We start from the raw sequence: 21,016 nt of genomic DNA, 5'->3' as shown, positions 1-21,016 counted from the left end.
GATCAAGCCAAAATTTGAGCAGCAACATCTGAGGGTGTCCTGTGTGTGTGTGTGTGTGACATGTGTGGTATGTAAGTCTCTGTGTATGAGTCTCTGTATTTTTGTGTATGTATGTGTGTGGTGTGTACATGTAAGTCTGTGTGTGAGTCTCTCTGGTTTTGTGTGTGTGTGTGCATATGTGTGGTGTGTGTGTGAGTGTCATGTGCACACACCGCCTCCAGTGTGGTGTGAACACCTCTGCCTTTTTCCCTGAATAAAATAGGAGACTCTGATTCCTTTACTGAACTTGGGAAATGTTCTCTGAGACTTTGGGTCTCTGCAGGGCTAGTTTTAAATGTGGATATCTTGGTGGCCTAGCAGATATAGGATACTTGATGTGCAGTCAGGAAGACCTGAACTCTTATCTTGTTTCAGATTCGTGCTAGATATATGACCTTGGACAAGTCGCCTCCCATCCTCTCAGAAGCCTCAGTTTCCCCATCCGTAAAATTAGGAGGTTGGATGAGATGACTCTAAGGTGCTTTGCAGCTCTAAATCTATGGTCTCCCATGATGGGTCTCTCACAGTGGCTGTAATTGCTGGACGCCATTTTGTCAGCTAACTGTGGTTCTCGAATTAGGGACTCATTGAGCAAGGCAGTACAGCTGTGGGCATGACAGCCCAGGCTTTGGAAGCTGAAAAGGGAAGTACTTGGAGCCCTTCTTGCTTCAAGGGATTAGGCAGCAGGACAGTCTTGAGCTCAAGGTTCCCTCTGTATCCCTTTTCTCTTTCTCTTTTCTTTTTAAAAAATGTAATAAACATTTATAGTTTTGGGTTCCAATTTTTATCCCTCCTCCCCACCCCCTCTCTGAGGCAGCAAACAATCAGATATGGGTTATACATGTAGGATTATGTAAAACATCATAGTTGTCATTTTGTGCAAGAAAACTTGATTAGAAGGAAAAAAATGAAAAAGTGAAATAGCAGGCTTCAGTCTGTTCTATCACTATCAGTTCTTTGGAGGTAGATGGCGTGCTTCATCATTAGTCCTTTGGAACTGTCTTGGATCATTGTATTGCTGAGAATAGTTGTCATTCGCAGTTCTTCCCCAAACAATATTGCTGTCACTCTGCACAACATTCTCTTGGTTCTGCTCACTTTGCTATACATCAGTTCATATGTGTCTTTCCAGGCCTTTCTGAAGTCATCCTGCTTGTCATTTCTTTTAGTACAATAATATACCATCACCGTCATATACCACAGCTTGTTTAGGCATTCCCCAATTGATGGGCATGCCTTTGATTTCTAATATTTAGCCACCACAAAAAAAGCTGCGAGAAATATTTTTGTACAAATAGGTCTTTTGCTCTTTTTGGGGATGTCTGGGATATAAACCTAGCTGTGGCATTGCTGGATCAAAGGGTGTGCACAGTTCTATAGTCCTTTGGACATAGTTCCAAATTGCTCTCCAGAATGGTTGGATCTTTTCACAACTCCACCAACAGTGGATTTGCATCCCAGCTTTCCCACATTCACTCCAACATCCATTATTTTCCATTTTTGTTATATTTGTCATTCTGATAGTTGTGAGGTGATACCTCAGGGTTGTTTTAATTTGCATTTCTCTCATCAATAGTGATCTAAAACATTTTTTTCATATGATTATAGATATCTTTGATTTCTTTGTCTGAAAACTGCCTGTTCCTTTGACCATTTATCAATTGGGGAATGACTTGTATTTTTATAAATTTGACTCTGTTAACTATCTATATATTTGAGAAATGAGACCTTTATTAAAGATATTTGTTTCAAAAATTCATTCCCAGTTTTCTGCTTCCCTTGTAATCTTGGTTATATTAGTTTTGTTTGTGCAAAAGCTTTATAATTTTATATAATCAAAATGATATATGTTACATTTTGTTTTACTCTCTTTATCTTCTTTGGTTATAAATTCTTCCTCTGCCCATAAATCTGACAGAAACAATTCCATACTCTCTTAATTTGCTTTACAGTACCATCTTTTATGTGTAAATCATGTACCCATTTGGACCTTATTTTAGTATATAGTATGAGATGTTGGTCTATACCTAGTTTCTACCATACTGGTTTTTTTTTTCAGTTTTCCCAGCAGTTTTTTGACAAATAATAAATTTTTGTTCCAAAAGCTTGGATCTTTGGGTTTATCATATACTAGATTACTATAGTCATTTACTGTAGTTTAAGTTCTGTTCTATTCCATTGATCTACCTCTCCATTTCTTAGCCCGTACCAGATTGTTTTGATTGTATCCCTTTTCTTAAGGGACCCAAGAGGCGACTGTGGGTTGTTCAGTGACTCAGCAGCCAGGACTAAGATTGCACGTGTGTTTGTGATGTAACATCCTCCTATGGCAGCATTTCATCAAGAAGGGCAACTTTTCCTCCTGATCACAGCTGCCCTTTCCCCCCTTTCATCACTGGGGAAAAGGTATCTAGAGACGGCAGAACCTTGGCCCAATTCAGTGAGCATTGAGTAAGTCCCTCCTGGGAGCTGAGAAACGTAGTAAGATCAGCTCCCAGCCCTCCTGGGTGCGAGTTCTTCAGGGGCACACAGCACAGAGCTGCCCTACGACATACTGCCCAATATGGCACCAAGTAGGGGGCATTACAAACACTGGGACTCTGAGGCCCAAGAGGGGAAAGCTCAGCCTTGGCTGGTGGGTCCAAAGATGGACCTCTTAAACTCAGCATGTCCAGAGCAGAACTCATCATTGTCCCCCAAAAACCTTCCCTCCCCCCCTCCCCACACACCTTCCCTATTACTGTAAAAGTCCTTCCAGGCAAGCAATATGATATCAATTATACATGTGAAATCATGCAAAAAACATGTCCATAGTAGCCATGTTACTAAAAGAAAAGGCAAGAAAAATAAAGTGAAAAGGTCTGCATTCAGAGTCCATTAATTCTCTCTCTGGAAGTCAATAACAGTCTTCTTCATGGGTTCTGTGGAATTGTCTGGATCATTGTCTCAGTGTACCTGAGTCTTTCACAGCTGGTCATTGTTATAGTATTGCCATTACTGTGTGCATTGGTCTCCTGGTTCTGCTCATGTTATTTTGCATCAGTTCATACACATCTTCCTGGGCTTCTTTGAAATGATCCCCTTCATCTTAGAGCACAATAGTATTCCATCACAGTCATCTGCCACAGCTTGTTCAGCCATTCCCCAGTGGATGGGCATCCCCTCAATTTCCAATTCTTTGCCATCACACAAAGAGCTGCTATAAATATTCGTGTACACATAGGTCCTTTGCCTTTTGTTTGATCTCTTTGGAAACAGACCTAGAAGTGGTCTTGCTGGGTCAAAGGGCATGCACAGTCTTCTTACCCTTTGGGCATAGTTCCAATTTGCTCTCCAGAATGGTTGGGCTAGTTCACAGCTCTACCAACAGTGCGTGTACAACACGTTCTCTGAGGAGGGCACCAGGCTGTAGAAGGCTTTGATTGCCAGAGTTGGGTATGTTCTGGTGGGGATTCCTTTTTCTGTGGGCTAAACTAAATGGCTGCTGAGGACTCTTCCAGCCCTGAGGTTCTGAGACGGCCGGCTAGGCAGAGGGGAGCCCCTGAGGAGTTCTGAGCAGAAGGGCAACACGACCCAAGCTGGGAGGGAATGAGCTGAATCTCCTTCCTTTCTATCAGAATAATTCATAGGTAAGGTGGTCATGAGGCCTTGTTTGGGTGGTGACAGTGAGAATAGGAAGAATAGGCTGGATGACAAAAATATGGAGTGAACAGTGTTGGAAGTGAAGGAGATGGAGAGATCAATGAGAACCTCAAGGTTTAAACATGGAAGGTGTTGGTGCTACTGTCAGAAAGAGTGGTCAGGGGGCAGCTAGGTGGTGCAGCGGATAAAGCACAGGCCCTGGATTCAGGAGGACCCAAGTTCAAATCCGGCGTCAGACATTTGATAATTGTGTGACCCTGGACAAGTCATTTCACCCTCATTGCCCCACAAAAGAAAGAAACAAAGAAAATAGAAAGAAAGGAGTGGTGAGCAGGAAGGGTGGGTGCAGGAGGAAAGAGCATGTGCTTGATTTTGAGGTGCTTGGGGGGCGTCATAGTGGAGAACTGAAGGCAGGCAGGGATCTGCAGGCTCCTTGGGATTGGGCCAGGTGCACCGGTTGGTAGCTCTGATTTTGAAGAATTGTCTTTACTTTTTGGAGAGGTCCAATTTGGCACCTATTGGACTCAGCTCTCAGAAGAATAATATATTTAGCAAGTGTGTTCTGACTCCCTCTCTCAGAACTGGACCTGCCACATCTCTTTCTTTCCCCAGGGTTCTGCGTACCCTGAAGGGCTCATTTCTCTGCTGCCATGAGTTTGAGCCCCCACCAGTTCTCAGAGCCTAACTTCTATCTCTGAATGCATACACTAACCAGGGTTCAAAGAGAAAATGATGGGTTGGGAAGCAGGAAAGCAGTTCAATTAGTAAATAAAACAAAGAAGTGGCTTTTAAAAAGACTCATGTAATTTACAAACCATTAGCAGTACTCAAAAGGGAAATGGAAGCTAAGTGGACGACCTGATTCACCATGAGAATGTTATCAGAGATGATTGTTGTCCGATTTTTGGTGGCCTCGAAGACCACAGCCTGCCAGGCCCTCCCATGCTTGACTATGAATCAAAGTCTGTCCAAGCTCACTGTCTCCATGACACCATCTGCCCATCTCATCTTCCGCCATCTCCCTTCTCCTTTTGCCTTCTATCTTTCCCAATATCAGGGTCTTTTCCAATGAGTCCTGTATTCTCATTTAAACCTGATTGCCTGAAACGTCCTTGGCCATCTCCATTCATCTGGTGTATATCTTACCACTGGACCCAGATGGCTGTAGAGGAGAGAGGGAGGCTGGTGACCTCGCCCAGTCACTGAAAGTCACAACATCACTTCCTGATGTCACAGTCCCCTTGGAGAATGAAGGACGGACAGTGACAATAGAAGAGGAAGAGACGTGTGGTCCACCTGTGGTTTAGGAGGATCACTTTAGGGGCTGAGTGGGGGAGGGGCGGGGCCAGCAGCCGCCCCAGCAGCCATTGCTAAGAGCCCCAGCTCACTGGGGTATTGTGAAGGCTGCAGTGAGACAGCATGTGTAACCTTGCAGGGCATCCCGCTGAGCAAACTGCCCCAGCTCTTGTTTGATGAGTGGGTGAGTGCCGTGCTCTAGCTTGGGGGGCGGCACCTTCAGGTGCTCTGGAGGCACTCTCAGTGGCCCTTCATGATGCACTTCTCCAAGGTTTGTGCCTGCACTTCCTGCACTTTGTAGTTCTTCTGTCTTTCTCCTCACCATCTTTGGGCCCCTTGCTCTCAGAGGACCTTCCACTGTTCCCAAGCTTCCCATGGGCTCTTTAGAAGAGGGTCTAAAATAGAGGCGGGGTCTGGGTGGTCCTCCTTTGACTGAAGGGGATGGGCTCTGGTGGTGGTGGGGCCTGCAGAGAGCCAGCTGCCAAAGAGCTGAGCCCTCAGGGACAGCAGCCACGGTTTCTTTCTTTGTCAAAGATTACTTAAGCTGTTTCCCAATGATGGCAGCCAAAGGTCGGACTCAGCACTTCCTCCCCATCAGCCTCAGCTGTGGCTCTTGTGGCTGCCCTGGGCCAGCCCCCTGCCCCTGGCACTCTCCTCTTCCCCACCCATCCTTGGCACCCCTCTAAGGTCATCGTCAGCCCAGCTCAGACCATGTGCTTGGCTCCCTAGTGTCTCTAGGGTACACAGGAGCCTTCAGGGTGGCTCCAGGGTCCCTCCCTCTCTCTCGCTTACTCTCCATCACATAGTCTACCCACATGCCTTTCTGGACTCCACTCCCTCATCACGTCTGCCTCTTGGCATCTCTTCTGCAGCACCCCCTCCAGCACAGCTTTTCTGGGCCCCTCGGTTCTGGGTGCAATTCCTTTCTGTGTCTCCCCTAAGGACAAGAGAGCCTCCCTGAGGGCAGGGGCCATTCTGTATTTTTGTCTTTCTCTCCATATTTTCCAGCACTTTCAGGGAAGTCAGCCCATCATAAATAACTCTTTGAGTAGAGTTGTTTGTATTTATTTAGTCAAAAAGTATTGATTAAATGCCTGGAAAGTGCCAAGTGCTGTTCTGGTCTAACCCCTGACTGGGTGTCCAGATGCGGGTGTTCCCACCTAGCAAGGGGTCAAAGGTACAGCATTCTAAGTCTGCATCTGAAGCAGATTTGGGGTGTCCTGGGTGGGCTCCACCTTGTGTTCCTTTTGTGTGTGTGTGTGTGTTCATGCCTTGGCCTCCTTGGCCACCAAGGGGTCATGGCTACTTGGACTGGACCATGCCAGAACTGGGTGGCAGATGACGAAGGGTTTCTTGGGTTAGTGATGGGAATGTTGGGGACGGCTTGGTCTAGTTCATCCCTTCCCACTGTCTGGGCCCAAATAGCTCATGGCCTAGGAAGCAGAACGACACTAGGCCCTGACCCCAGAGTGCTGCCTGGACTTTTCCAAAGGGGAGAGTCTTTTCTTGGAACAGTGAACTTTCAGAGACCTGCTGCCATATTTTCAGATTGGGAGTTGTTCTTCCTCTGTAAGGCAGTATGTGAAGACGGGCTAACCAAAGCTGTAGGGGGTCTGTTCCTCAAAGGCCTTGAAGTCTTCTTGGAAGAGCAGCTGAGGGCAAAGGCGACTGGGAAAGACAAAGCCGGGACGCTGGGCTCCTCGGTCTCCGGGGTGCTGGGGCCTCTGACCTCCATAAGGCCAGGAATCTCAGCACCACAATGAGCTCAGGCTGCCAGCTCTACTCATTCAGGCCTGTCCCTCCCATTCGGCGGCACAGACTGTGCACTTCTGTTCCCTGCTGGTCAAACTTCCCGGGACCTGGCTCCCCATGGTCCCCCCGGGGCAGCAGGCCAGGGGCTATTGGACTATGTTTGGGGAGCAGCAGGGAGAATCTCTGAGCACCAGGAGACCAGGGTTGGCTTGGCTTTGGGTCAGGACTTCATCTCAAGCATCCCCAGGGAATGAATGAAACTCCCTTGGCCCAAGGGCTGTGCGCGTGCGTGCGTGCGTGTGTGCGCGTGCGTGCGTGCATGTGCACAGTGGGAAGAGAATGAGTCAGGGCTGGTCATTTGAACAGCAGCACCAATGAACACCCTCCTTTCCACACATCATGTTAGACCAAGGGCTGAAAGCCCAGCCTGGCAACATCTGGGCCAGGCTGGGAGCCGCCACACTGGACCTGAGCCCTCCCACAGGTCTCTTGTAGAGACACAGAATGTCTGCGTAGGCTCAGCCCTTAAGTGGCCCCTAGAATTGGTTGTGGCTACAACTTCAGGCTCAGGAGGCCCCAGGGGCCTGAAGGCGGGATGCCCTGGCCTAAGATGGACTGTTTCCTCTTAAGTGTGGGGTCCAGAAGACCCTATGGCTCCCCCAGCCACTGCTCTTCCAGGGCAGGACCTTGAAGTCCAGGCACTTACTAAGCCTTCATAGGGCTGGAGAAAGGACTCAGAGGTCATTGGATCCCAGTACTAAAGCCGGAGAATCAGTTCTGGTGATGTTTGGAGACCTGTGGGTGCACTCATTCGTTCCCCCCCCCCAAACAATTTTTTCTTTCTTTCTTGTTTTTGTATCTCCTGCACTTCTCCCTATTTCTCTCCTCTTCCTCCCCCTCCTCTTCCTCTTCCTCCTCCTCCCCCTCCTCCCCCTCCTCCCTCTCCCCCTCCTCCTTCTCCCCCTTCTCTCCTCCCCCTCCCTCTCCCCCTCCTCCCTCTCCCCCTCCTCCCAGAGAGCCATCCCATTCACCGTGGATAGAATCACAATTTAGGGAATCTTTTGGGGGGCACAGCCTGAAAGTTTGCCCCCCAAAGCCACCCCCTTTGGCCCAGTTCCATTGTTTGGAATGCAACCCGAGGGGGCTGCCCACAAAGGATTTATTTGTTTCGAGCCTTCTTTGTGGAAGGCCAAACAGTAGGGGAATGGAGTGCATGCCACCGTGGGCCATAGACCAGCCGGATCCTCTGGGGTCACTGACATGGACAAGCATGAGCGACAGGAGCAGAAATGGGGAAAGCCCTGACTGGTGAGGCATAGGGACAGAGGGCAGAGCAGGGGAGCAGGTGGGGCCCAAGAAGAAGGGCGCTGCTCAGGACAGGACCAAGACTCTCAAAGTGTTGGGTGCTTTCTAAGTTGTACTTGTTTATTTAATACCAGTGGGAGCACCAGGCTGAGTGGCCGCATTGAGGTTTGACGTTAGCTTCATAACAAAATATCTGACTTAAGAAGGAGCCCTCAGACATGGCCCAAAGGAGGTTGGCCCTGGTCAGGGCTGTGGGAAGGCTTCCGGCTTTGTCCCTGAAGTGCGTTGGGCCGACAACCTGCTCATGGCCACCTCAAGATCTGGGGACACAACCCTGCCTCTGGCCGACTCAGGCCTCCTTGGCTCCGGTCCCTCGGACGGTGGGCACAGGGGGCCCAGAGATGGAAGGCAATGACCAGGTTCCAGGAAAGTGACCCCCAAGAGAACCAGAGCTCCCCTGAAGGGTCAGCATCTGCCAAGGGGCTGGGACAAAGCTGACCAGCCACCCGCTGTAAGGCAGGGAGGCAGGGCGTGTGGCCTCAGCATCCTAGGGTAGGGGGTGTGGCCACAAATGACATCATCACTGTCCCACCCAATGCAGCTCCTTCTCTGGTGACCCTTGGGGCAGACCTGGGTGGGGGTCTCTACTGCCAGGTGATGGCACCCCAAAGGCTAGCAGACTGCACCTTGTCTTTGGATCACATAGCTGAGTGGGCTGGCATCGCCCTGGCTCTTCATTAGCCCTCTGGGGCTGCTGCCCACCTCACCCAGCCCCACTGAGGGCTTCCTGAGACCATTTCAAAATCAGGTTGTCTCCAGTTGTCCCAGCCGTGGGGCTGCCTGGTCACTCCTGCCCCTGCCTGGGTTCCCTCTCTTCACCCCTGCCCTGCCCAGCCACACACTGAACTCGAGTAACCCTGCCTAGGCTGGCCACTAGCAGGGACCGACCAGACGTCTCCATTACTAGGGTTCACACTTTCGAAAGAGGAACGTCTGGTCAGATGAAAAGAAAACTGCTGAGTGCAGTGGGGGAGGTGTCCCAGCTTCTAGAGAGGGCCACACGTGGAGGGGGAGCAGGACTGAGCAAAGAGCTCCCACAAGCCCCCAGGGCACCAGGGTTTGACCTCCGGGGTGAGTGCCCAGGGATCACAGGGGGCAGACAGCAGGGCCTGTCCTCTGGCATCTAGGATAGGCCATATCTGAGGGCTCCTTCTTAAGTCAGATATTTTGTTATGAAGCTAACGTCAAACCTCAATGCGGCCACTCAGCCTGGTGCTCCCACTGGTATTAAATAAACAAGTACAACTTAGAAAGCACCCAACACTTTGAGAGTCTTGGTCCTGTCCTGAGCAGCGCCCTTCTTCTTGGGCCCCACCTGCTCCCCTGCTCTGCCCTCTGTCCCTATGCCTCACCAGTCAGGGCTTTCCCCATTTCTGCTCCTGTCGCTCATGCTTGTCCATGTCAGTGACCCCAGAGGATCCGGCTGGTCTATGGCCCACGGTGGCATGCACTCCATTCCCCTACTGTTTGGCCCTCCACAAAGAAGGCCCCTGTCCAGGGTAGGAGGCCAGACTGCAACTGGCTTCTGTGGCCAAGTCCTGACCCAGGATTAAACATTCAGCTTGGCTTGTGTTGGGTAGGGAGTGGGGGGGGGGGCGGGAAGGTGGTGCCCTGGCCCCTAGGTGTTTCCCCTTTTCCATATGTCCCTGTGTCTGTCCTGATGTCGGGGCACCTTGTCAGGCGGCCAGCTTGACATGGCTCCTGTAGGTGTTCCTGCTAATTGCTGAAGTGCGTGCCGCCAACGATGCCCACAGAAGAGGGTATTTTAATCTAGGTCCACACCACAGGCTCTTCTGGAACACCACAACCCTGGGGAGCCAGTCTAGAGTGAGTCTGGGCCTCCAGTTCCTTGAGGCCAAATCTTTGGAAATGCCATCTGCCACCCTCCCTGTGCCCCAGGGCATCAGCCTGCCGAGGTCTGCCCAGAATCCTCAGAGAAGGGGCCCCACTGGGCAGGACAGGACGCTGTCCACCTGGTGGTCACACCCTCTGCCATAGCAGCCTGATGCTACACTCCCTGCCCCGTGCCCGGCTGAGTTCTTGGGAGGTCACTGTCTGAAACTTTGCTCATTGCCTCCCGTCCCCAGGCACACCTGTCCCTGCTATCTGAGGGATTAAAGCCAATCTGGCGGTGCCTGCCGCAGGGCCTTGTCTGCGGCTCTATCTCCCCTGGCAACTGTGCCACCCAGAACCAGGCATGGAAAGCTGATTAATTCTTGGTGCCCAGCCTTGGGGTGCTCGGCTGCTAGACACACCCCTGCAGGGGCTGGTGACTCTTGGGACCTGTCAGACTGGTTAGTCATTCAGGGCTGATCAGCTGGGGAGTCTTGGCTCTCTCAGGTACCAGACACTCATTCCTTCCATAAGCAGCCAGGCACTAACGAATATTATTACTGTTAGTGTTCCCAGGTGGGTGGTGAGCTGGAGTCAGCCGGGGGATTCCCCTGCGGTCATCCTTTCCTTCTGAGGTATGGAGGAGTGCCCTTCCGTGTACCCATTTCTCAGATGGAAGAAGTTCAGGTGCTGAACGTTTGGGTGATTTGGCCCCAGTGACTCATCAGGATAAGACCCGGGCACCTCTCAGTCTTCCTCACCGGCTCCGGCTGGTCAGGTCATGTGCAGCATCTCCTGGAGTTTGTTCCTCCCCGCCCCCGCCCCCACCCCCACGTCCAGCCGGTGGGAGCCGCCGGCCATAGTGGATGCAGTGCTTCTGCCAGCTCAGAAGGAAGGAGGGTGGGGGCAGGAGACTTTGCTCCTTGATCAGAAGTAGGTTTTGAGTCTGGCCTGGCCCTTTCAAACAGCGGGAAGCAGGTGGGGCAGTCCCCATGTCCTAGACCTCTTGTTCTGGCTGGAGCTGGTTGGGGGAGGGGCAGGTTCCGGGTCCCTCCCCCACCCCCAGCAGCTGGAAGTGATCATTAGGCTTTTGCCTTAGCAGGGGGATGGTGGCGCAGCTGGCGCAACAAGGGAGAAGACAGAAATCCTGGATTAGACTGTGCCCACGTCGCCAGGTGGAAATTGAGAGGGATGTTCTGAACTGCATGCTTAGAGTTAATGATCATTATTAATTGTAATTATCCTTGACAAAAACAGAGCAGGAAGACAAAGGCCCAAAGACAGGGCCCAGGCACAGTCAAGATGAAACTGTGTTCCCACGGTTCCTGGGCTGCAACGGGGGGGGGGGGCTAAGGCAGAGCCCCCCCTTCTCAAACATTAGTGCTTTGCACTCCCCGCAGCTGGGAATTTGGCTGCAGGAAACGAGGAGCGGCTCTTCTGGAACTAACTGTTCCCTTTCCTTGGGTCCCCCATAGCCCCATCAGGAATAGCATTTGGGAAAAATGAGCTGAGCCTTCTCCTAGCGGAGCCCCCTTCAGAGAGGTCACTGCTCCTGCCTGGCGGAAGCTCTGGAGACCCTGTTTCTGCTGGAGCCCATAGGGTCTGCTCTCCCTTTAAACTCGGGGCTGCTTCCCATGGCTGTATCCAAGTCTTCATTCCAGTGCCCGTGTGACCACATCAGTGTGGGAATCCCTCCAGTGACTCAATCCATGTGGAGAGGGGTTCTCTATGGGCACAGGGTCCTCCAGCCGCTTCGGTTCACTGACAGTCTGTGTTGAGTGAGTCAAGCTCCAGTATGGTACAGTGAGGCCCATGAGTGCTCAAGACAGATTGGCCTAACAATCCCCAGAGGAAAAAGCAAATGGATGAAAAGTGCCTGTTGTCCAGATGAGAGCCTGCCGGGGAGGGGGGGAGGCCAAGTCCCCTTAGTGAGCATATGGGGCACACCCTGGCGAGGGAGAATTCTCCGTTCTGATTTGAGGAGAGGAAAAGAGCAACCTGGATCGCATCTGGAATGGGGTACAGTGTTTTCAGCCGACCCCGGTGATCTTTGGTGCAGACATTCGATCAAATGTCAGCTCCTCGAAGCCAAGACTTTTGTTTGGGGCTATGCCCTCAGTAATGGCCAGAGCACAGAGCTGGGCCTGGGGCTGCACTGCCCGGCACCCCCTCGGCTTGGGCCCGGCTGGCCTGCTTCCTTTGCTCTGAGGCCTTCTGGTCCTTGCAGCGGCTGTTCTGTCCAGGCCCAGGTCACCACTGCCTGGTGATGGTCCTGGCCCCCACCTCCTCCTCCCTTCTCCCCTATCTCCTCACTGCAGGAGACTGCATGGGAGGGGTCACCGAGGAAAGGCTGGGTGGCCACTTGCTTGGCGCTCTGCAGAAGGAAGCTCGGTCCAGAGGCAGAAGGGCCTGCTCAGTGCTCCGTCCTTTCCTCCTAGAGCGCCCCGTTTATCTCGTCCATCTTATTTTACCCGTTGTCTCCCACCTCAGACTGGCAGCTCCTGAAGGGCGGGGCTAGACTCTGCCTTTCCTTGTTTCCTTGGCACACAGTAGGTGCTTACTAAATGCTGGGTGGCTTGACGTGGCTTCCTTCAGTCCTGGGAAAAATGAGCTTTAGAGGTTGGCTGCTAGCAATTGACCGCTAGAGAAGTCGTGCTGTGAGAAGGATGACCGGGGCCTGAGGCTGGCCCTGGGCGTGAGCCAAGGTTCAGAGGCTTAGGCCAGAGCCAGGAAAGGGAGGTCAGAGGAAGCAGCTCCAAAGGGGAGGCAGGGAGCGGCCTAGGTAACCTGAGGGTAACAAGGCAGCCCAGGCCCTCATGCCCAGGCCTCCACCGAGACGGCATCACATCAGCGCAGGGGCCGCGGTGCTTCCTTGCCCCACTGGACCTCGGCAGCCCAAGACCTCACGCCATCACCTAATAAGCCTCTGCTGGACTTGAGGCTGGGACTTGCTGGGACGTCATCCCTGGTGTCTCGAGCCCCTGGTTTCACCTCAGCCTCCATAGTCCTAGCAGGGTATGAGATAGTGGGGGCAGCTGCATCTCCTCTGTGGTCTGGGGCTTCATGGGCTGCAGATTCCTCTCACCCTGCCGCAGTCTTTGGGGGTGGTGGTCAAGGGGCCACTGAATGTCAGAGCTGGGAATGATCCCACGTAGGCCCACCGAACGGGGAAGAAGTAGCCTGGGCACCAGGAGATCATCCCCTAAGCGATGAGGAAGAGGTCTAGCACCCTGGTCTCCAGTTTATATTACTTTCTCAATTATTGGGCATTTTTTCTCTCTGGAAACAAAATAAAACCAAACCTTTGTAACAAAGACATACTCGGTCAAACAAATCCCCATTTGGGGGGTGGGGCAATTAGGGTTAAGTGACTTGCCCAGGGTCACACAGCAAGTAAGTGTGTCAAGTGTCTGAGGCTGGATTTGAACTCAGGTCCTCCTGAATCCAGGGCCGGTGCACTATCCACTGCACCACCCAGATGCCCTAACAAATCCCCATATTAGCCTGGCCTGGCCCCACCTTGGGCGTCTGGTTTTCTTTGCTGGCAGGGAGGGTCCTGCACTGGGCCTGTGGCCTCCAGGCGGGCCTGGCTGTAATGGAGAATTGGGAGGGGAGAATTTCTCCGAGCCTTCCCAAGTGTTCTGGGAAGGAAGCCGGAGACGTCCTGGGGAAATGCCAGTGGTCCCTGGGCTTTGTGTTTGGGACTCCCAGTGGCCTTTCCTTTCCCCAGCTTGGTGCCAGCAAAGGGAATGGGGGGCGGAGAGCTGCTGGGAGCCCGCCCCGGCTCTGCCTGGCCATCAGAGGCCCTCCAACTCCTGCACCTGAGTCTACTAGGCCCTCCTTTCTGCCTTGTAGAATCCCTGGCTTCTTTCAAAGCTCAGCCCCAGGCCACCTCTTACAGGAAGCCTCCCCTGATCCCCCCAGGGCCTTTGCATAGCTTTTAGATTTCATTTTCTCTGGAGGTTTTCCCCCCAAAAAGTTTCTTGAGGGCAGAGACTTTTCACTGTTGCTTTAGCACATCCCAGGTGTACAGTAGGTGCTTAGCACATGCTCCTTGCGTGAACGATAAGGGAAAGAGACTCCAGGGATGTGCCTCTGAGACATCCTGGACAGAGGCAAGGACAGCAATGGGGGGCAGTCTCATGGGTCTCCAGCCCGTTTTCTGAACACCTGAAATGCATCCTCGGCCTGGCTCCTTCCTGGCAGGAGAGCTGCAGACCGGCATCCTTGTGTGCATTTACGTGCGTGGCCAGCTGGTGTTGTTGAAACAGCAGTCAGAATTCTCTGAGTGTTAATAGATGTCCCCAAAAGGGATTCCACTGCTTTCTGCCAATAGGACTGGCCGCTTTCTTCGACTTTTCCATGAGTTGCCCTAGGGGCCAGGCTACACCAAGCTGGGTTGGTCCTCAGCAGCTAGCCCTGTCCGTCCTGGGCCCCTCCTGGAAGCCTTTCTAACCTGGTAGGATGTGCCTAGGAGGGTGTTATCTGCCGGCATAGCCTCGGAGAATGCAGGGCCCTCCCTCCATGCCATGCTGAGGCATCGAAGGGGAAACTTAGATGATAGGGACCACCTGTGTATAAGACGCTCAGGGGGACCCCTGCACCTGTCTCTCCGAGGCATTTTTACAGATGAGAGTGTGAAGATCAGGTTCGGCTCAGAAGATGTGTTCAGGGTCAGCCTGGGACCAGGAGGAATCCTGGTTTAGTGCCCCGCTGAACAGTATTAATAGCGAGACATGGGCATTAGCTTTGTCTCCAGTGGTACTGAAGTCATTCTTTTGTTTTTTAAATTTTTAGTGAGGCAGTTGGGGTTAAGTGACTTGCCCAGGGTCACACAGCTAGTAAGTGTTAAGTGTCTGAGGCCAGATTTGAACTCAGGTACTCCTGACTTCAGGGCCGGTGCTCTATCCACTGTGGCACGTAGCTGCCCCTGCACTGAAGTCATTCTTGGCCTTGATTGCCAGAGTCCCTTAGAGGAAGCCGCAGGAAGAGTTCTTAGACTCAGAGGACCTGGGTTCAAATCCCGGCTCAGATGTGGGCCTACTGGGTCAGCTTGAGCAGATCTGTTTGTCTTCCTTGACCTCAGTTTTCTCATCTGTAAGCTGAAGGGGTTGTTCTAGAAGGCTTCTAAATGCAGTGATCTGCTATGTGGTTCAGCATTGAGTAATGACTGTGACCTTGGACACAGCCCTGTGTTAATTAGAATCCCATCAGTCCAGGAGAACAAGCTCACAGATGGGGGGAGGGATGAGAGAGCACCTCCCCCCCCCCCCCGCCTGCACCACCCACCGTCACCACCCACCGTCACCTCCCAGGATTGTGGCCCTGTTTCTGCCAGATTGCACTCATGGTGCAGGGGGCACCTTTGTGGGTATAGGTCCTGGTCACTACCTTAAAACACAGTGTCTTTAGGGAAGCCAACCTCAAGGAATAGTGAACAGAACCACAACTAGGACTTTGGGGTTTGGAGCAAGCTACATGAGCCTAGCCCAGAGCAAGCAGAACCCAAAATGCCCTCAACCGAAGGGGGAAGGCAGAGAGAGCCCTTTGGGCAAGGACACAAGGCTATGGGTGGGGTAGCACCGTGGGTAGGGGGATCCCACAGAGAAATGAGGGAGACTCTTATCTCACTTACAAAGGACACTAAGTCCTATCTGAAGCCTCTGAACTTGGTGCCCTGGGGGTTAGTGCCCTGCTTGCCCGGCCCTAGTTACAGCTCAGAGAGTATATCAGGTTTGCCCACAAAGAGCCAAGTCTGGACTTAAATTTGCTTCCTTAGTGTGACTGAATGACAAACTGATTTGATTTCCTTTGTCTTGCAGCATCAAGCTTTTAGCTGTGCAAGATCTGATTGACAGAGAAGCCCTGGAGAAGGTAAGTCTTCTGATACTTGGCCTAGGGAGCAGGAGCCCACCAGGGCAGGTCTGCAGCAGCCCCAGGGCTAGCTGGAGTCCCTGTGGGGAGCACTCTAGCTCCTGGGAGGATGGTGTGACTGGAGCACCCCCAGTGATCACGGCATAAGTTCTACTCTCCCCACCAAACCTCTGAAAATGTATGCTAACCAACCTGCCCCCCGGGGCCAGAGGGCCCTTCCAGGGCCAGTGCCTTTGGAGGACAGCCGCCCATCCCAGGGGCAGCTGGCCAGCACTGCCGGTGACCTCAGGGGCCAGATGTTCCAGTCTGGCTGTGCCTCCTCCCTTCTCCACGAGGGGCAGTTTGGTACCAGGGATGGAGAGCTGGGCTGGGGGCAGGAAGACCTCTGATCCATCCCAGCTGGGTGGCCTTGGCTAAGGCCCTCCCCTTTGCCCCGGGCATGTCTCTGAGCCGGTCAGTTTCTGGGCAGAGGGTTTGGGAGTGCCCTCGATGGGAAGACCCTGACCCACCCCCAGACAGGGAGCTGTGAGGCTCCAGTGGGGGATGCCTTTAGGCTTTGGGAACATCACATGAGGCCTCTGGAAATGCCGGTCATTGTTCCCGCTCTGAAAGGGGGCCAGGCAGCCTGTGCCCTCCCTCTCCGGCCTCTGACTCCCTGCAGCTCACCCACGGGGGCTCCTTCAAGGCAGGGCCCAGATCTCTTCCTGTCTGTCTCAGGGATTGGGCTGCTGTGGAAAACTGGACGGAACCAGCAGGCATAGGAGCTAGAATGTCACAGAATGGTGACTAGAACCAAGCCCCAGGCTTGTTCTTTCATGTTCTTTGGAGAAAATGGTCCCCTTGCATCTTCTTGGTTCTAGATTCCCCTCCTCCCTCCCCATGCGGCTCCTCAGTTCTAGATCCCCTTCTCTTGTGTCTCTTCGGTTCTAGACCCCCCTCCCCTGCTATGGCTTCTGTTCTAGATCCTCCTCCCCATGTGCCTTCTTAGTTCTAGATCCCCTTCCCCTCCCCCCCTTGTATCTCCTTGGTTCTAGATCCCTGCCCCACTGGAGGCTGGGCCACAGGAAGACCTGGGGGAACCAGAGATGCCCCAGAGCCTCACTTCATCCACTGGAGAACAAGTCTATCTCGGCCTGAAGCTGAGGGTCTTCTTGTTCTCCCACCCCCAGGTGTCCTAGTTGGCCTTGCTTCAAGTCAGGGTTCAGCTCCCCCCACTCCACGCCCAGGGCAGAGCATCGAGGGCCACAAGGGTGAGCTGGAGGCCTGATGGTGGGTGTCCCCAGCTGTGCAGGGTGGCCTCTGGCAGGTGACCCCGCCCAGCCCGTCTGACTTGGGGGCTGGGGGTGAGAGGAGCACACCCCTTGACTGAGGCCTTGGCAACGGGTCTGATGCTGGTGCCGAGCAGGGTGCATGTATCTAAGGGTAACTCTAGGGATGGATCTCTGGGTCCAGGATGTCAGCATCCTCAGTGCAGAGCTGAACAACCCCCCCCCCAGACTGCCTAGTGCAGGCCCCTCATTTTACAGAAGAGGAACCCAGGCCCAGAGGTCAAGCAGCTGGGCCAAGGTCACCCAGGTGGTGGTCAGTGTGTAAAGCCAGACCAGTAGGTGCTGGTGGTGACAGCGCCTTCCCTTCCTCTCCCCCTGCTTCCCCTCAGGCCGCCAGGTAGTCAGTCAGTCAGCAAACATCGATCAAGTGCTTGCTGTGTGCCAGGCCCTGTGCTAAGACCTGAGCAGACAAAGGCAGAAGCTGCTCCTGCCCCGCAGAGTTTTCATTCCAGGGGCCGACGCTGTGTCAGACACTGATCAAGGACATGAGGAGTCTGAAGGCAGACGCCGGACCGTTCCCTGGGGCGGCTCCACCTTAGCTGGCATTGTGGGCGTGGGGACCGTTCAGGGATGGGAGGCACTGGACCTGAGGAAGAACCTGGCTCAGAGGGACCCCGGGCGGTCACTGCCCGGATCTGCCTTTGCTTTTCTCCCTGATAAAAGGAGGGAGCTGGGCCAGCCCCGTGTCCCCTGGGGCTGACGGACAGCCTTCCTCCTCGCAATCAGGTTTTACCCACCAGGAGCACCAAACGTTACCGGGGAGCGGGCAACGCACTTATCAAAACGTTTGTTAAGGACTAGGTCACAGACCACAGGAGGGCCCGGCAGCCTCCAGAGAGCGGGCTCTGAGCTGCCCCCAGGAGGGGCCGGCGGCCTCCAGAGAGCGGGCTCTGAGCTGCCCCCAGGAGGGCCCGGCGGCCTCCAGAGAGCGGGCTCTGAGCTGTCCCCAGGAGGGCCCGGCGGCCTCCAGAGAGCGGGCTCTGAGCTGTCCCCAGGAGGGCCCGGCGGCCTCCAGAGAGCGGGCTCTGAGCTGCCCCCAGGAGGGCCCGGCGGCCTCCAGAGAGCGGGCTCTGAGCTGTCCCCAGGAGGGCCCGGCGGCCTCCAGAGAGCGGGCTCTGAGCTGTCCCCAGGAGGGCCCGGCGGCCTCCAGAGAGCGGGCTCTGAGCTGTCCCCAGGAGGGCCCGGCGGCCTCCAGAGAGCGGGCTCTGAGCTGTCCCCAGGAGGGCCCGGCGGCCTCCAGAGGGGATGGGCTCCCCTTCCCCAGAGGTCCTTGGGTCAGGAGCTGGAGGCCTGCTTGTCAGGTGGGCCAGAGTGGGCCTGCGTTTTTGGGGAGGCCCAGACGGACTTTGGGTCCACGGTGTTACTATAGGGGACATCTGTGTGCTGGGCCTGCCTCTTGACCATCTCCAGACAAGCTGGCGACTTGAGGGCAACTGGAGGCGAGAGAAAACAGAGGTTTCCCTCCTTCGTCGGACTCCAGGTGCTGGTGGCCCCGTGGGTGGGTCCTGGGGCCTCTGGGCCTCTCATGGCCTCCAGGAGACCCAGCCCTCAGACCCTGACCCCGGGCAGGACCTGGGCATGGGTCACAAGTGGCTTCCGCCCCTCCTCCTCACCTCTGCCCCGGGAGGGTGAGCTCTGTGGGAGGGGAACTCAGGCCAAGCCATTGTTAGCCCTGGGCCTCCTCCCTCAGGAAGCCTCTGCCAGGCCCTGCCCCAGAAAAGGAGTTCTGGGAACATTTCCCTCAAGAACCTGGGGCAGCCCTTTCACCCTTTCAGTGCAGGGAGCACGGCCCCCCGGATCATCGCCGGCCTCAGGGGCAGAAAGGCCTCTCTGGGTGCTGCCGGCCCTTCTCCAGATCCCTCAGCCTTGTCCAGGAAGCAGAGAGGAAGGGACTCACGGGGCTCCGTGGGCAGTCAGGGACGGGGACGAGATTCTTCCCCACCGGGAGGGCTTTGCTGCTATAGGCCGGGCCTGTGTTAGGAGCTTCCATTCTGCCGACACAGATGATGTGATTAGTGGGAGTCAGGACCTGGGTTCGAATTCCATCTCTGATGCTTCCTGCCTGTATGACCCTGGGAAAGTCACCTCTCCTGGCCTCAGTGACCTCTTTTGTAAAACAAGGGGATTAGACTCAGTGGTACCTCCAGGCTCTGGGATCCCAAGTCAGTGCAAAATAGTTGCAGAATCATTCGGAGGGAAGAGGAAACCCAACACCTGGGAGGGTCAGGAGGGGGCCACTGAGTTTATCCATTCCAGGACTTTGGCGGGGGGCAGGGTGGGGTACTTGGGGCTGGAGACCATTCCAGACATGGGGGAAGGAAGGCAGTGGCCTAGAAGGTGAGAAGGTGTTGGGGGAGCATAGCAAATGGTGAGATGCCTTAAATGACAGAGGAATTTGTCCTGGGAGCAATAGGGAGCCATGAAGCTTCTTGAGTGAGGGAGGGACTTGGCCAGTCTGTGCTCTGGGGCAGTTACTGGGTCAGCTGGGTGAAGGCTGGCTTGGAGAGGGGCTGCTCTGCCCCTTCTGAGTCATGGTGTTTTGGAGCTGGGAAGATGGCTGCTACAGGCTTGGCTGTGCCAGGGAGGTGGATGCCACAGGACTTGGGGGCTTCTGCTCTCCCCCAGGGGTTCTCTGGTTTGGGGGCAGGCCCAGAGGCAGGCCTGGGGCAGAGACATCTTCGGGGGATCAGGGAGGCTGTCAAAGTGAGGTCTGAGCCCTGTTGGCTGAGGATGAGCAGGCGCTAGAGGGCAGTGCCAAGTGATTGGCTGGCCCTTAGCATCTGCCCCTGCCCTTGGCTCCTGATGCTCTGATGGTTCTTGGTCTTTCAGCCCTTTTTCTCCCACGCCGGCCCTGGGGGGGGGCAGGGCTCTGAGGGGCCTGGGGGGTGGGCAGCAAGCCAGATCAGCCTGGCTCCAGAATGAAGTCCCCTGTAATCACTCTGCCAGCTCAGGCCCTCTCAGCAGGGCAGGGGCTGGTTGGCTATGAATGGCTGAGCCAGGACAAGTGGGGGATTCAGCTTGGCTACAAAGATGCATTGAGGGGTGGGTGGCCATGCTGGGATGGATGGAGCCTAAGGCTCTCAAGAAGAGGCCAATGGACAGTGGGTCTGGAGTCTCAGGGCCAGCTGTGGCCCCTTTAGGAGGAGACTGGCGCCAGCCTGGCTGTGGGGGCTGACCTCTTTTTTCTGTTTGCCCCCCCTCAAAGACCATCCAGTGGGGTGTGTTAAATAAGTCAGGAAAAGGTAAATTGAGTCTACATATGATGGGTAGAGGATAGACTCGGAATCAGGGGCCCAAGATTCAAGTCCTGCCTCATGCAGTCGGAAAGGCTAAGCACTGGGATATAAAAAGAGGCAAAAGACAGTGCCTGTCCTCAGTGAGCTTACAGTCTAAGGGGAGAGACAACATGTAGAGAACTCTATACAAAGCAAGTTACGAAGAGGATAAACAATAGGGGAGGTTCTGGAATGAAGAGGGGTGGGGGAGCTGGGACTTAAAGAAGGCCAGGGAGGTCAGTGGTCAGAGCAGAAGAGGGGGAGCAGCCAGAGAGAGGTAAAAAAGCGGAGAGGGATGGAGGGGGCCGGGGTCACAGGGTCCAGGAGCACTACTCAGGGGGGATGAAGGTCTAAGAAGACTGGGAAGATGGGAGGGGGCTGGATTTCAAAGGGCCTTGAAGGTCAGGCAGAGCACTCTGTGTTTGCTCTGGCGGCTTCATTGCCCAGGAGGGACACAATGGAAGGCTGCTTTGTTGGCTGAGTGGAGCATGGAGACTTGAGGCAGGCTGCCCCCCACCCCCAGCGGGCCATGCAGGTAGGGTCTAGCCCTCTTGTTCTCAGAAATATTCATTGGCTCCCAGCTGTGTCCTGGGTAAAGTCCACACCCCTTTG

General features: G+C 54.3%; 1 protein-coding gene across 3 annotated transcripts in view; it reads left to right on the top strand.

The window, feature by feature from the left end:
- Positions 1 to 21,016, top strand: part of EEPD1 (endonuclease/exonuclease/phosphatase family domain containing 1) — a 73,211-nt gene that overhangs the window by 29,246 nt on the left and 22,949 nt on the right. For all 3 annotated transcript variants that reach the window (XM_043975860.1, XM_043975859.1, XM_043975858.1), the window contains exon 3: positions 15,750 to 15,801. In XM_043975860.1, the coding sequence (XP_043831795.1) occupies positions 15,750 to 15,801 (52 nt within the window). The remainder of the gene's footprint in view (positions 1 to 15,749; positions 15,802 to 21,016) is intronic.

Source organism: Dromiciops gliroides, chromosome 1, assembly GCF_019393635.1.
Source record: "Dromiciops gliroides isolate mDroGli1 chromosome 1, mDroGli1.pri, whole genome shotgun sequence".
NCBI classification, from domain to species: Eukaryota; Metazoa; Chordata; class Mammalia; order Microbiotheria; family Microbiotheriidae; genus Dromiciops; species Dromiciops gliroides.
This window is presented reverse-complemented; position numbering and strand designations above follow the sequence as displayed.